Source organism: Pristiophorus japonicus, chromosome 6 (genome assembly GCF_044704955.1).
Source record: "Pristiophorus japonicus isolate sPriJap1 chromosome 6, sPriJap1.hap1, whole genome shotgun sequence".
NCBI classification, from domain to species: Eukaryota; Metazoa; Chordata; class Chondrichthyes; family Pristiophoridae; genus Pristiophorus; species Pristiophorus japonicus.
In genome coordinates this window covers 143,679,973-143,695,745 of record NC_091982.1, presented here as the reverse complement: position 1 = coordinate 143,695,745, position 15,773 = coordinate 143,679,973, and the positions used below count along the sequence as shown (strand labels likewise).

The window sequence follows — 15,773 nt, the reverse complement described above, 5'->3', positions numbered from 1 at the left end:
GCATGGATAGAGAATTGGCTGGCTAACAGAAAGCAGAGAGTCGGGATAAATGGGTCCTTTTCGGGTTGGAAATCAGTGGTTAGTGGTGTGCCACAGGGATCGGTGCTGTTTACAATATACATAGATGACCTGGAAGAGGGGACAGAGTGTAGTGTAACAAAATTTGCAGATGACACAAAGATTAGTGGGAAAGCGGGTTATGTAGAGGACACAGAGAGGCTGCAAATAGATTTAGATAGGTTAAGCGAATGGGCTAAGGTTTGGCAGATAGAATACAATGTCGGAAAGTGTGAGGTCATCCACCTTGGGGAAAAAAAAAACAGTAAAAGGAAGAAATTACAACATGCTGCGGTGCAGATGGATCTGGGGGTCCTTGTGCATGAAACTCTTTTTGGGGGAAACAAAAACATTAAATCGTGGCCCCCCGATCTGGGGGACGCACCAAACATTTACAACACCCATTTTTTTGTATTTTTTTTGGTGTTTTTTTTAAAGTTTTTTTTGGGGCTCTAAAATCATATTTTTTTTCCCCAAGTGCCCCCTATAAAAGGGGAAGGGGACACTAAAAAAAACACCGGCAATTAAAAACAAATTAAACTTTAAAACATAAAATCAAATTAAAATTTGGTTGCCGGGCGTGATGATGCACTCCAGTCTCCTTGTGCATGAAACTCTTTTTGGAGTTTATCTGAAAACATAAAACATTAATCCGTGCCACCCGACCTGGATGACACACCAGACATTTACAAGGCCCTTTCTTTCCTTTTTTCGTGGTTTTTTTTTGTGTTTTTCTTTTTTTTGTTGGGGGCACTAAAATCACATTTTTTTTTTTTCCTTTTTTCCAGTGTCCCCCTATAAAAGGGGAGGGGGACACTAAAAGCACCGGCAATTAAAACAAATTAAACTTTAAAACGTAAAATCAAATTAAAATTTGGTTGTCGGGCGTGATGATGCACTCCAGTCCCTCCGGTGCCCGCCTCTCGCGGAAGGCCGCGAGCGTACCGGTGGACACCGCGTGCTCCATCTCCAAGGACACCCTGGACCGGATGTAAGAGCGGAAGAGAGGCAGGCAGTCCGGTTGAACGACCCCCTCGACCGCCCGCTGCCTGGACCGGCTGATGGCACCCTTGGCCGTGCCCAGGAGCAGTCCTACGAGGAGACCCTCGGACCTACCCGCTCCCCTCCGCACACGGTGCCCAAAGATCAGGAGAGTGGGACTGAAGTGCAGCCAGAATTTCAGGAGCAGCCCCTTTAAATAATAAAACAGGGGCTGCAACCTCGTGCACTCAGTAAAAACATGGAACACGGACTCCTCCAGACCGCAGAAATTGCAGGCGGCCTGGGAGTCCGTGAACCATGCACGGCACTGCTCCATGCACCACCCTCCAGGCCAAGTCCCCGATGAATAGTGGGAGGACTCCCGCGTAGAGTGCCCTCCATCGGGGACCCCCGCCTCCTCCGGACGGCAAGATGGTACGCCATGGCGTGTCCGGACGGCCGGCGAGGATGGCAAAGTTGAGAGTGTGCAGGAGCAGCCCGTACAGGAAACCCCTCCGCGCGGAACTGAAAGGCACGGAGGGGATTTCCCCGAGGCGGCTCAAGTTGTGAGGCACCGGCCCCCGAGGGAGGTTCCGGGGTTTGGCGCCGATGAGGAATTCCGTCCGGACGGGGGTCAGTTCGGACGGGATCTCCCCACGTGCTTGAGCCTCCTCGATGCACCTAACAGAGTCAGGGCCCAAAGCTGTTTTTAGCGACTCGATGGCTTTGGCCGCGCGGCGGACGTCTGCTGAATTTAGGCGCCGCGCCAGCGTGTCTGGCGTCATCCAGCCCGCTCCTCCGCCATCGAGCAGGTCCCTGACCCTGGTCACCTCACCAGCCACAGCCCTCTCTTCCGACCGCCACATAAAACCTCGGTCGTGGAGGTACGGATTCCCGAGCAGCGGCTCCTGCAGGACGGCCGCCACTCCAGCCAGCGGAGAGCTGCGCTTGGTGGAGACTTTGTTCCAGACCCTGATGAGTTCCTTGTAAAAGACAGGCAGCTCCCGGAGGGCGGTCCTGACACCCCCCAAGTTCACAAACAGGAGCTGCGTGTCGTAATTGAGGTCACGCTGCTGGCGGAAGAAATACGTCGCCAGAACGCACCACCTAGGAGGGCCTCGACGTAAAGGTATCTCTGCAGGGTCTGAAGACGGAAAGTCGCGAGCTGGGCGCTGACGCACACCAATGACTGACCGCCCTCAAGCGGGAGACTCAAGACCGCGGCAGAGACCCAGTGCTTCCTGTTGTTCCAGAAGAAGTCCACCAGCCTCTTCTGTATCTTGGCGACAAACGCAGGGGGAGGGGTCAAAGTGACCAGCCGGTACCACAACATTGCGGCCACCAGCTGGTTTATGACTAGCGCTCGACCCCTGTAGGACAGCACTCGGAGCAGTCCTGTCCAGCGCCCTAGGCGAGCGGCGACCTTGGCCTCCAGCTCCTGCCAGTTCGCCGGCCAGGCTCCCTCGTCGGGGCTAAGGTAGATTCCCAGATAGAGGAGATGGATCGTGCTCCAGGCAAAAGGCCTGAGCTCCTCCGGCAGGGAGTCCACCCGCCACTGACCCACCAGGAGTCCGGAACATTTCTCCCAGTTGATTCTGGCGGAGGATGCAGCCGAGTAAATCTACTGGCACTCACGCATCCTCCGCAGGTCAGCGGGATCCTCTACCGCGAGGAGCACGTCATCGGCGTAAGCCGAGAGGACGACCTCCACGCCCGGCCCTTGCAGAACCAGTCCCGTCAACCTCGTCCGCAGGAGGCGCAGGAAAGGCTCCACGCAGACGGCATATAACTGGCCGGACATGGGGCATCCCTGGCGCACCCCTCTCCAAAAGCGAAGGGGCGCCGTCAAGGACCCGTTAACCTTAATCAGACACTCAGCGGCGGCGTACAAAAGTCGGATCCGGGCGACGAAATGCGTCCCGAACCCGAAAGCGCGCAGAGTTCCGAGCAGATAGTCGTGATCCACCCTGTCGAACGCCTTCTCTTGGTCGAGAGATAGGAAGGCGACCGACAGACCAGCCTCCTGGGAATGATGGATGAGGTCCCGGACCAGATGGATGTTGTCGTGGCTTGTCCAGCCCGGGACCGTGTCGGACTGGTCGGGGTGGATCATGTGGTCCAGCACGGCACCAAGGCGAGCAGACATCGCCCTGGCGAAGATTTTGTAGTCCGTGCTGAGGAGGGAGACCGGGCGCCAGTTCTTAAGAAGGCGGAGATCGCCCTTCTTAGGCAGCAGGACGATGACTGCCCTGCGCCAAGAGAGGGGCATCTCCCCGGTCGCCAGACTTTCCCCCAGGACCCGCGCGTAGTCGCTCCCCTGGACGTCCCAGAACGCCCTGTGGAACTCCACGGTCAGCCCGTCCAGCCCCGGGGTTTTACCCCTCGAGAGCCGGTCGAGGGCACCGGTCAGCTCCGCCAGGCTTAGCGGAGCTTCCAAATTTTCACCGCCCTCCGGGCTGACTTTCGGCAGGTCCTCCCACAAATCTCTACGCGCTTCCTCGCTGGACGGATCCGGAGAGAACAGAGCCCCGTAATATTCACGGGCCCTGTTGTTGACGCCCTCCGGATCCGAGACGAGAGAGCCGTCGTCGGCCAGCAGCGTCAAGAGCTGCTTACGGACACTCTGCCTTTTTTCCAGCGAGTAGAAGAAGGGGGAGCCGCGGTCCGGATCCCGCAGGCACTGTGGCCTGGCACGGGCTCCTCGACCCCCAAGATCTCCGGCTGAAAATGCGGGCCCAGCATGATGGTCACCCCACTAGAAGTGGCGGTGAGGTGGCTCATGCGGACCTCTCCTTGCCATTCCAGGAGCCACGTGGCTTCGTCTCCCGGAATGGTGTGGGTTTCTTGCAGGAAGCACACCGCATATTTCCCCTCCCGCAGGAGCGAAAAATTGTCAAATCTACGGCGTGCCCCTCTGCCGCCGTTGATGTTGAGGCTGGCTATGGTTATCTTCATGGCAAAAGCATAGTGCAACCTCTACCTTAAACTATTGTGGGGGAGGGAGCGGAGTCTTTTGTTGACCTCCACTCCCTCCGCAGCCCAGCGAGGAGTCCCTCGAGCTCGCGCTGCTCAAGGTATTGCGCCTTTGTCAAGGGCCTGCCCTCCTTGTGCATGAAACTCTTTTAGAGTCTACCTACAAAACATAAAACATTAAATCGTGCCACCCGACCTGGGTGACACACCAGACATTTACAAGGCCCTTTTTTTCCTTTTTTTTGAGTTTTTCTTTTCTTTTTTTTTGGGCACTAAAATCACAATTTTCCAGTGCCCCCTATAAAAGGGAAGGGGACACTAAAAGCACCGGCATTTAAAACAAATTAAACTTTAAAACGTAAAATCAAATTAAAATTTGGTTGCTGGGCGTGATGATGCACTCCAGTCCCTCCGGTGCCCACCTCTCGCGGAAGGCCGCGAGCGTACCGGTGGACACCGCGTGCTCCATTTCCAAGGACACCCTGGACCGGATGTAAGAGCGGAAGAGAGGCAGGCAGTCAGGTTGAACGACCCCCTCGACCGCCCGCTGCCTGGACCGGCTGATGGCACCCTTGGCCGTGCCCAGGAGCAGTCCTACGAGGAGGCCTTCGGACCTACCCGCTCCCCTCCGCACAGGGTGCCCAAAGATCAGGAGAGTGGGACTGAAGTGCAGCCAGAATTTCAGGAGCAGCCCCTTCAAATAATGAAACTCTTTTAGAGTCTACCTGCAAAAACATAAAACATTAAATCGTGCCACATCCCAAAAAGTTAGTTTGCAGGTGCAGCAGGTAATCAGGAAGGCGAATGGAATGTTGGCCTTCATTGCGAGAGGGATGGAGTACAAAAGCAGGGAGGTCCTTCTGCAACTGTATAGGGTATTGGTGAGGCCGCACCTGGAGTACTGCGTGCAGTTTTGGTCACCTTACTTCAGGAAGGATATACTGGCTTTGGAGAGGTTACAGAGACGATTCACTAGGCTGATTCCTGAGATGAGGGGGTTACCTTATGATGATAGATTGAGTAGACTGGGTCTTTACTCGTTGGAGTTCAGAAGGATGAGGGGTGATCTTATAGAAACATTTAAAATAATGAAAGGGATAGACAAGATAGAGGCAGAGAGGCTGTTTCCACTGGTCGGGGAGACTAGACCTAGGGGGCACAGCCTCAAAATACGAGGGAGCCAATTTAAAACCGAGTTGAGAAGGAATTTCTTCTCCCTGAGGGTTGTGAATCTGTGGAATTCTCTGCCCAAGGAAGCAGTTGAGGCTAGCTCATTGAATGTATTCAAGTCACAGATAGATAGATTTTTAACCAATAAGGGAATTAAGGATTACGGGGAGCGGGCGGGTAAGTGGAGCTGAGTCCACGGCCAGATCAGCCGTGATCTTGTTGAATGGCGGAGCAGGTTCGAGGGGCGAGATGGCCTACTCCTGTTACTAATTCTTATGTTCTTATAACAAAAACAGATTATCTGGTCATTATCACGTTTCTGTTTGTGGGAGCTTGCTGTGTGCCAATGGTCTGCTGCGTTTCTTACATTACAACAGTGACTACACTCCAAAAGTATTTCATTGGCTGTAAAGTGCTTTGAGGCATCCGGTGGTCGTGAAAGGCAAGCCTCTTTTTTTCATCATTTCCCTCATCTCCACCTTTGATGTGCTTGTTCCCAATAAAACCCTTGCTCTCTCTCCCAACCTGGTCATTTTCCCTGGGAGCCCACCACTTTAAGTCCAAGGGGCACTGAGTTGAATGTCAATGGCGCACAACTGGTTTAGTCATTCATCACCAGAGTACATCAAACACTCAGGCCTTGCTCTCCTCTGTCAAAACAGTGTATTACTCCAGGATCATTCTGGAGGCATTTTTCCTCCACCAGCAACTATCTCACTTAAACCCTTCAAACCTGCCCCCTCCAACAACAAGTGCGAGGCGTGCATGAATTTCTTAGTCACTACGATGAGACAATGCCTTCAGCTGTCTCTGCTGCACACCTCCCATCACCTTTCCCACCAAGCCAAGCTTCCCCAAAGGTTGCCCCCTGCCCTAGCCCAGGTCTTGCACCTTTCTCTAGTTTCTCATCTCCCCTCATGCCTTCTCCGAGCTCACCTTGTCAATGAAACCCACCTCCTGCTCTTTCAACCCTATTTCCGCTGTACTGCTGACCACCCAACTTCTCTTCCTGGCCCCCATGCTAGCAGATATTGTAAATGGAGACGATTACGGCATCTGTGATCTCCTGGCATGCTCTCCTCCTTCCAGATAAGAGAAATGAGGTCATGTATTCATGCCAATAGTGCTTCTCTGCCATGCTTTCTGCTTCGGCGGGAATTCCATCTGCTCCTGTTCCTTGCTATTCTTCAGCTGACGAATGGCCTTTTCTACCTCATGCAGGACTGGGGTTGAGCTGAGATATGGCGGGTAGCATGCTGCGGGATGGTGTCGAGGACATTCTCATCGAAGACAGAGCCTTGGTTAAGGAGATCTTTGAAATGTTCCTTCCAACGGCACCCTAATAGTGGGTGCATTTTTTTTTAACCCCTAAGTGCAATTCCTGATCAAACTGCCCATCCCCCAACCATGCCTGCTCTTTACCTCCACCATCTGTCTCTAGGCATGCGAGGACTGGGAAGTGGGGACTTCCTCAAGTTGCTGGCTCCCCTGTCCCCAGCCCACACTCTTTCGCACGTTGCCCAAGATGTTGAGCCTGGTGGATTGCCAGCACTGGTTGTTCCTGAATGAACAATCGGCAGCACTTGAAATCCCAGGTTGATGCTGCACAGATGCAGTGTGCAAAGCTGACCCATTTATGATGTCTGTTAAGAACCAGTTACATTTTTGCCTTTTGGGAAGTGATTTCTTCACGCTGGACTGCTCCATAAATTGTTGATGCGATTTAGCTGTAAGTCACAGTAATCAGATTCAGTGCTTGTCTCTCCTTGAATTTGATGGAAGAGGGTGAAGATGATTGAAGCGTGGATGCCAGGCAGACTGCATGCAGTCATCTTACCCAAGCGACTTCTCTACAGGCCCAGTTACGAGGAAAACTGCCTTTACAGACACTGGTTCAGTTGGAGGCAGTTGTATCATCATCATCATAGGGAGTCCCTCGGAATCGAGGAAGACTTGCTTCCACTCTTAAAATGAGTCCTTAGGTGGCTGAACAATCCAATACAAGAGCCATAGTCCCTGTCACAGGTGGGACAGATGGTTGTTGAGAGTAAAGGTGGGTGGGACAGGTTTGCCGCACGCTCTTTCCGCTGTCTGCGCTTGATTTCTGCATGCTCTCGGCGATGAGACTCGAGGTGCTCACCTCCCTTCCGGATGCACTTCCTCCACTTTATCAGGGAGGCTGTGAGGGTGTCCTTGAATCGTTTCCTCTGCCCACCTTTGGCTTGTTTGTCATGAAGGAGTTCCGAGTAGAGTGCTTGCTTTGGGAGTTTCGTGTCTGGCATGCGGACAATGTGGTCTGCCCAGCGGAGCTGATCAAGTGTGGTCAGTGCTTCAATGCTGGGGATGTTGGCCTGGTCGAGGACACTAATGTTGATGTGTGTCTCCTCCCAGGGGATTTGTAGGATCTTGCGGAGACATCGTTGGTGGTATTTGCAGAGCTGTGCCAACTGCTGTAAACAAACCTACAATCAGCCTCACCACAGGGACAGAACTGCGAGTAGTAGACAAGACCACCACCATTATGTATCTGGACCCTTCCAGATCGTGGTGTGGTGCCGCCTTGAGAGACAGCAGTTTCATGGTGTGTAGGACAGCCATGCCCCTGCTGCTGGGCACTCTGTTGGCACGGCGACTGATGTGCAGGGGAGCGATTGTGGGCAGCAATAGGTTCCATGAAGTCCTGCCTCGGGATTCTCACAATCAATGCCCCAGCATGTGGAAGCTGGACAAGAGAATCACTTGTAGATTAACAGCAGTCTGAGCATTCACAAGCGAGGCTCCAATTGCACTTGGGACTTCTCCACCACAGGCTCTGATGCAGGTGCTCCTGGAGTTCGGCACGTGCTCCATTGTAGAATAGGTGCAGATAAGCGTCCAGGACAACTTAGTGTGCTACTAAGCCACACCTTGCAGGTATGTTAGACACTCGAATGGCTCCAGTTGACAATTTTGCTCATACAGCAATCTTTTTATACGTAGGTCCTGTGAGGATCGAATCTCTCGGGTCTGCCAGCAACACTTGCTGCTCCTCACGCATATATTGTGAATCACCTTGTGCTACCTCGCAAACTCAATAATCCTCCAGGGTGGATATAATTGTGTAGGTATTTGTGACAGGTGATGTGAATGACGCATGGTCCTTCAGTCGCTGCTGGCTGGCATCCTGGGAACTCTTACAAAAATCAAAAAGGAACATGCGTTACAAAGCTATCTGGAAGAAGGTCTTTAAACAATAGCATAGAGTCGTGTCTATGTGTATACCTGTGTAAGGGCGTGTAAATAGGGAGCAAAGACCTAGCAAAAGGAGGAGGATGATGGGCCACAGCCTAGGGGAAGCCTGTCGCTTCACACTTTGCCCATGTTCTTTGTGCCAGTTATTTTATTGTGGCTTCAATGATCATCATCATCATAGGCAGTCCCTCGGAATCGAGGAAGACTTGCTTCCACTCTTTAAAAAAAAATAAGTCCTTAGGTGGCTGAACAATCCAATAAGAGAACCACAATCCCTGTCACAGGTGGGACAGATAGTCGTCGAGGGAAGGGGTGGGTGGGACAGGTTTGCCGCACGCTCTTTCCGCTCCTGCACTTGATTTCTGCTTGCTCTCGCCGATGAGACTCGAAGTGCTCAGCGCCCTCCCGGATGCACTTCCTCCACTTTGGCTAGGGACTCCCAGGTGTCAGTGCACTTTATCAGGGAGGCTTTGAGGGTGTGCTTGTAACGTTTCCTCTGCCCACCTTTGGCTCGTTTACCGTGAAGGCTTTCCGAGTAGAGCGCTTGCTTTGGGAGCCTCGTGTCTGACATGCGAACGATGTGGCCTGCCCAGCAGAGCTGATCAAGTGTGGTCAGTGCTTCAATGCTGGGGATGTTGGCCTGGTCGAGGACGCGAACGTTGGTGCGTCTGTCCTCCCAGGGGATTTGTAGGATCTTGCGGAGACATCGTTGGTTTCTCCAGCGACTTGAGGTGCCTACTGTACATGGTCCACGTCTCTGAGCCATACAGGAGGGCTATAGGCCCTTGTCCTCTGTGTGCTCCTTTCTGTTATGAGCTATCTAGTCTTGGCATGGCAACTTTTCCACTATCACTCCGCTGAAGTTTTTAAAAATGTAAAAATATTTGTTTACAGTTGTGGTTCTTCCATATCCTCCTCCGCTACTGCTGCAATCCCAATTACACTGAGGTGAAATACTTTCACTCTTAATTATAAGACCGCCTCCACCATCTTTAAATGCTCCTTTTACTTCTTGCATGCAGCCCCTGCACCAAAGTTCCCCTCATTTTCTTTTGCGTGAAACTTAACATTGGAGAAACCGGTCCCAGACTGTGCAGGACTGACAGAGAGCTGTGCAGCTCAAATGGAGCATTGCCCTGCGCAACCTCTTTGCTGTCTTACTGCTTGTCCATCATGATGTAAAAGCACTGGGTTTAGGTATGTTGACAAATGCCAAGGAATCAGACGAATCTCTAACCCGTCGCCTTACTCCTCACTAACGAACTGTCTGGAGTTTTATCACCCAGTTTAGATCTAAGGATAAATGATGTTTATCTTGGCTTGCCGAACTATCTTGCATTAACCAGTTCAGATCAAATTCAAGTTTCCTTCCCGACCCACTATTTAAGATACCCACAAGCGACTGAGGCAGCTGAACATTACATAAGATATATGGCAAATTGGCCATTTGGTCCAAACAGTCCATGTTTATGCTCTATTCGAGCCTCCTCCCATCTATCCTCATCTAAATCTAATAGCATAACCCTCTATTCCCTTCTCCCCATATGCTTGTCTAGCCTCCACTTTAATGCATCGATACTATTCGTCTCAAACACTCCCTGCGGCAGTGAGTTCCACATTCTCACCAATCTTTGGGTAAAGAAGTTTCTTCTGAATTCCCTATTGGATTTCTTGGTGACTATCTTATACTGATAGCCTTTAATTATTCTCTTCCCCACAAATGGAAACATTCTCGCTGTATCCACTCTAACAAAACCTTTCATAATTTTAAAGACCTCTATTAGGTCACACCTCAGCCTTTTTTCAAGAGAAAAGAGACCCAGCCTGTTCATCCTTTCCTGATATGTGTACCCTTGCATTTCTGGTATCATCCTTGTAAATCTTCTCTGCACCCTCTCCAAAGCCTCTATGTTCTTTTCATAATATGGCGACCAGAACTGTGCGCTGTACTCTGTCTAACCAAGGTTCAGTACACATTCTCCACAGCCCTCTGGGATAGAGAATTCCAAAGATTCACCACCCTCTGAGTGAAGAAGTTTCTCCTCATCTCAGTCCTAAATGGCTGACCCCTTATTCTGAGACTGTGACCCCTGGTTCTAGACTCCTCAGCCAGAGGAAACATCCTCCCTGCATCTACCCTGTCAAGCCCTGCATGTTTCAATGAGATCACCTCTCATTCTTCTAAACTCTAGAGAATATAGGCTTCGTCTACGCAATCCCTCCTCATAGAACAATCCCCCCCATCCCAGGAATCAGTCTGGAGATCCTTTGTTGCACTCCTTCAACCACAAGTATATCCTTTCTTAGGAAAGGAGACCAGAACTGTACAGGTGTGGTTTCACCAAGGCCCTAAATAATGTGCAGCAAGACTACAGTTTCCCAGGATGAAGCAGTGCGAGCTTGTTAGCCCAGATTGTAATAGCTGCAGTGGTTAAGGGGAGCACTATTTACTGTAATCTGAAGAAAATAGTGTAAACCATGGATTTGGGGATTTTTACCTGATAACATAAATGTTTATGACTTGAGAGCAAGGCTGTCCATTCACACAGGACATTGTAAGCCCCATTGCCTTGCAGTGGAATGAATAAGGTGCAAAAGCATGTGAGGTATTTGCATAAAAATGTCAACAATATAAACCGTTTAACCAAGATGTTAATTGAGAAAAACAACATCCAGACTTTCCTCTGAGCTGACCTTTTGTTCAGGTAAATTTTGGAAACAATGATTGACATCAATACTGGCCATTCAGAGGGTGCCAATTGCAAGACCCTTATTTCTCCCACTCTGAGTTGCAAAAATTGCTGACATACTTTTGCTAAATTGAAAGTAAAAGTTAATTTTATTAATGTATATTTGCTCTCTTTCTGGGAGTGACCAGCAGAAATCCCAAAATATTGTGGGAACCAAGGGATATGGGGATAGTCCAGAAAGGTGGTGTTGAGGTGGAAGATCAGCCATGATATTGAATGATGGAGCTGGCTCGAGGGGCTGAATGGCCAACACCACTCCTATTTCTTATGTTTTATGTAGTTATTCAGCTTAACAGCAATTAAATTAGTGGCCCTGATAATACATTGTGTGTGGATGTAACACTCACACTACAAAGCAGCATGTACTCCCAACTCACCATAAGCATCTAGTAATGTCTGGGAGATCTGCTGATATAAAAATGGTAGAAATAGTTTGCGATTTCTGCAGACACCATCGATGTGCTGCTTATACATTTCCTACATTCAAATTTTTCAAATTTATGCAGTGCAATTTGGATTATATTCACATTCTTCCAGTTAAGCGATTGAAATATTTTGTGAAAGGTGCTGTATAAATTCAAGTTGTTAATTTAGTCAATTGCAATGCAAGTATCTTCCAGCTGATGTACAAATTTATTGTAATTTGATCATATGCAAATTAACAAAGCTAAAACATTCAAAATGCTTTTCCAAAAATGTTTTGTGCCTATCTTTCCCTTAGCCTGACAAGTATGGCTATAAATAAGGGTTCCAATATAATAAAAACATGCAATGCATGTTTCACAATAGCATGATTAAATTTGCCTATAAAGTTGTGAGTAGCTTAATTAATGTTTTGCATAAAGGCCTCAGCCTCTCTTAAAAGCCTGGGCTTGTAGTTAATATTTTAACTTAAAGAAAGACTTGCATTCGTATAGCGCCTTTCACCGGATATCTCAAAGCACTTTACAACCAATGAAGTACTTTTTGAAGTGTAGTCAGTGTTGTAATATAGGAAAAGCAGCAGCCATTATGTGCACAACAAACTCTCACAAACAGCAATGTGATAATGACCAGATAATCTGTTCTTTTGTTGTGTTGATTGAGGGATAAATATTGGCCCCAGGACACCGGGGATAACTCCCCTGCTCTTCTTCGAAATAGTCCCATGGGATCTTTTATGTCCAATTGAGAGAGCTGCTGGGGCCTCGGTTTAACGTCTCATCTGAAAGGTGGCACCTCCGACGGTGCAGCGCTCCCTCAGCACTGCACTGGAATGTCGGCCTAGATTTTTCATGCTCAAGTCCCTATAGTTGCATTGCCTTCAGGGAGATAGCACAGTCTAAGCATGTGCAGAGTTTCCCATCCTGAATTAATCGGATTTGGTCAGAAAATAGCAGGCTAATTCACATCTGAAAAGGTGCATCTCCTCATTAAGGAGTTGAGTTTTTCAGGTAAAGTTTCACCAATTGTTATATTTATAGCTGAGATACAGCACAAGTCAGAGACAGAAATCCTTTTCTCATCATATTTCAGTCAGAGACAGAACTTTATAGGCCCTTTCTTCACTCTTTCTAAAAATAAAATGCAAGCTGCCCTTAGAATCCGTTTAAGATTTGAAAAATAAAACCAGGTCTGGGTAATGGAAATATTATCTCACTGGAGCAGTAGGGGATTGGGGCTGAGTAGAGGGAGCTTGACTCTACATGCGGCTCTGCTCTACCTCACCTGGAAGTACTTGGTTCTTACACATGGGTGCCTGAAGTAGAAACTGTTCCAGTCCCCCAGAGTAGATATCCCTTGTGTTTTCAGCCGAGTACATTAAATGTAAAATATCAGCGTGTGCAGTGACACAAGCTGACGGCAGGAGAGGGTCAGAAAGGAGAATAACAATGATGTCTAGTTCTTGGACATCTTTAGTGAGGCCTGTGTAATGGAAGTGGTTTAATAAATTAATCTGCATCTGTGTGCTTCTGGACCAGTCCAGTAAACATGATGGTATTTAAACAAGTGGCATGATTGGTTACAATTTCTTTTGCAGCATTATGCGCTGAAATTTGATTGATTTTGATTGGCTTGCACAGAAGCATCTGGAATACGACTGAATGTATGTTTTGGTTTGTTTATTATCCTTGCTGCCATTTATAGTGTGAGGAATGAAAGTGTGGACCAGTTCTATCACAGCACTTATTGTGCTAATTCGGGCAGCAAGTCCTTTTAGGCTCACTCAAAATCACAGATGAAAGGTTGAGAGGACGATAAGACAAACACCGACCAGATTGCCAGTGGGGTGCCCACTCGGGAGACTGCAGTGGGCTGGTTTGGACAGTAAAGAAGCTCAGGCCTCTGCAGTGGGCTGATTTGGTCAGTGAGTAAGCTCAGGCCTCTGCAGTGGGCTGGTTTGGACAGTAAAGAAGCTCAGGCCTCTGCAGTGAGCTGGTTTGGTCAGTGAGTAAGCTCCGGCCTCTGCAGTGGGCTGATTTGGTCAGTGGGGACAGTCAGGTCTCTGCAGTGAGTTGGTTTGGTCAGTGAGTAAGCTCAGGCTGAGCTGGTTTGGTCAGTGAGTAAGCTCAGGCTGAGCTGGTTTGGTCAGTGAGTAAGCTCCGGCCTCTGCAATGAGCTGGTTTGGTCAGTGAGTAAGCTCAGGCATCTGCAGTGAGCTGGTTTGGACAGTGGGGAAGCCCACTCTGGAGTCCTTTCTCATTTTTAGGTGATGCTATTTCCATTCTAGTGCACTGCTCCCATCTGGGTTCCATCGACCCCATTGCTGTAACTTCAGTAACCTATGAAAATATTGTGCTGTGATTTACAGTACAGTACATTCTTGTATTGAACTGTTATGATCTGTAATCAGAGCTTGATTGTAACATGCGCTGAACTCTCGAACTGGGATATTATTTTTAAAACTTTAGAAAGTAGGAGTTTGTTGTGACTGTTGCTACAGTATACACCACTGACACTATACTTACAGCAGATTCCTCCTGTTACTCATGGTTGGTAGTCCTGGGCCTGGACTGGGGTTTCTGATATTTATTGTGGCCTCACTTGCTCAGATCCTATACAGATGTGTTTAGCACCTGATGTCATTTACGAAACTCCAGAGGATCCTGAATTGCATGGTGCATGGAATTGTCGTTCCCATCAAATGGGAAGCACAGCAGTGAGCTACAGGCGATGAAGCGAATTCCCAACACTCCAGGTATAGGCCACTGAGGAAGGAGGCTGGTGTGAATCGGGCAGCATGGGAGCTGGGACTGAGCCTTTACCCGAGTGTGTCTGCTGTTTGTGAGGGGCACCTGGTTTAGACACCATATTCCCTCTTACTTTTAAGAAGGCAAAAAATGTTATTTTAAAGGCTCTAAAGTGGGCAGCGCAGGGGGATGAGTAGTCTCAGGCAATGTGTTTTGCTGTCATGTTATTGGTATGATTTTCTTGGGAAAGTTGTTATTTTATTTTTGTTAATCACCAATTAGAAGGGGAAAAACAACAAAAAAGGAACCAAATTGGTAGACATTGCAGTCACAACATTTACTGCAGATACAAAGCTCCATTATATGGTTTTTGCCTAGTAATTTATAAAGTCATTAACGGTGAGTGTAATTACTGTTTGTTAGGCTGTCTATCAGTAATGCTGTTTCAATAAAGAAAATAATGGCACGGAAAGCCTTTATTCGAACAGTGAATCAGAGGGAAGTAAGCAATGCACTGCTAACCTTCAGGTGATGGAGCAGTCAGTTTTAAATTATTTGTAGGAAAGAAAGAACTAGGATTTCTATAGCACCGTTTACAATATCAAGACGTCCTAAAGTGCTTTACAGCCACTGAAGTACTTTTGAAGTGTAATCCCTGTAATGTAGGAAACGCAACAGCCAATTTGAGCACAGCAAACTCCCACAAACAACAAGGAGGTAATGAGCAGATAGCCTGTTTTGGTGATATTGGTTAAGGGATATTGCCATGTCCACCTAGAGGGCTGGTTTTATGCTGCTTAAATGAACTGGGAATGAGCAGGTGCGTTTGCATTATTCAGTCGAAGGATCATATTCAACACAGTCTATCTTTTCTTGTTACAGAGCCTGCCTTATATTTCCAGCAGTTTTTATTTCAAATTTCCAACATTTGCAGTTTTTTCCTTTTTATTAGAACTTGTGTAGCAGTGCTCTGCAATGAATCACAATTTTAGCGACACAGATGACGGCTCAGCTCTCTGAAAGAGCTGTCCACTTAGTCCCATTCCCTACACTCCTATCCCCTTTTATATTTTTATTTTTCAATTATTCATCCACTTCCCTTTTAAAAGCTGATGTAGATTCTGCTTCCACCACTGTTTCTGGCAGGACAGTCCATGTCTTAACTGCTGGCAATATATATATAGTGGAAATGGGCTCTTGCTATTCAACATATCAAAACCTTTTAGAATTTTGAACTTCTCTGAGCTTCACTCAGCCTTCTCCGTTCTACTGGGAAAAGTCCCAGTTTCTGTAATCTCTCCTCATGAGTAAAGCTTCTCCTCCATGGTAACATTTAGTGATTTTCTGCATTCTCTACATGGCTTTCCTAAAGCAGAATGCCAAAAAATGTGCACAATATTCCGATTACAGTCTTACCAATGATTTGTATCGGCTTAGCATT

General features: G+C 48.3%; 1 protein-coding gene across 6 annotated transcripts in view; it reads left to right on the top strand.

The window, feature by feature from the left end:
• The window catches only part of atg4b (autophagy related 4B, cysteine peptidase), a 76,247-nt gene that overhangs the window by 4,556 nt on the left and 55,918 nt on the right, over positions 1–15,773 (top strand). For 5 of the 6 annotated variants that reach the window (XM_070883236.1, XM_070883235.1, XM_070883234.1 and 2 more), the window contains exon 1: positions 14,211–14,340. The exons of the other annotated variant lie outside the window; for it this stretch is intronic. In XM_070883236.1, coding sequence (XP_070739337.1) covers positions 14,265–14,340 — 76 coding nt within the window. In that variant the 5' untranslated portion in view covers positions 14,211–14,264. Of the gene's footprint in view, positions 1–14,210; positions 14,341–15,773 lie in introns of those variants that run through there. 6 annotated transcript variants of the gene reach the window in all.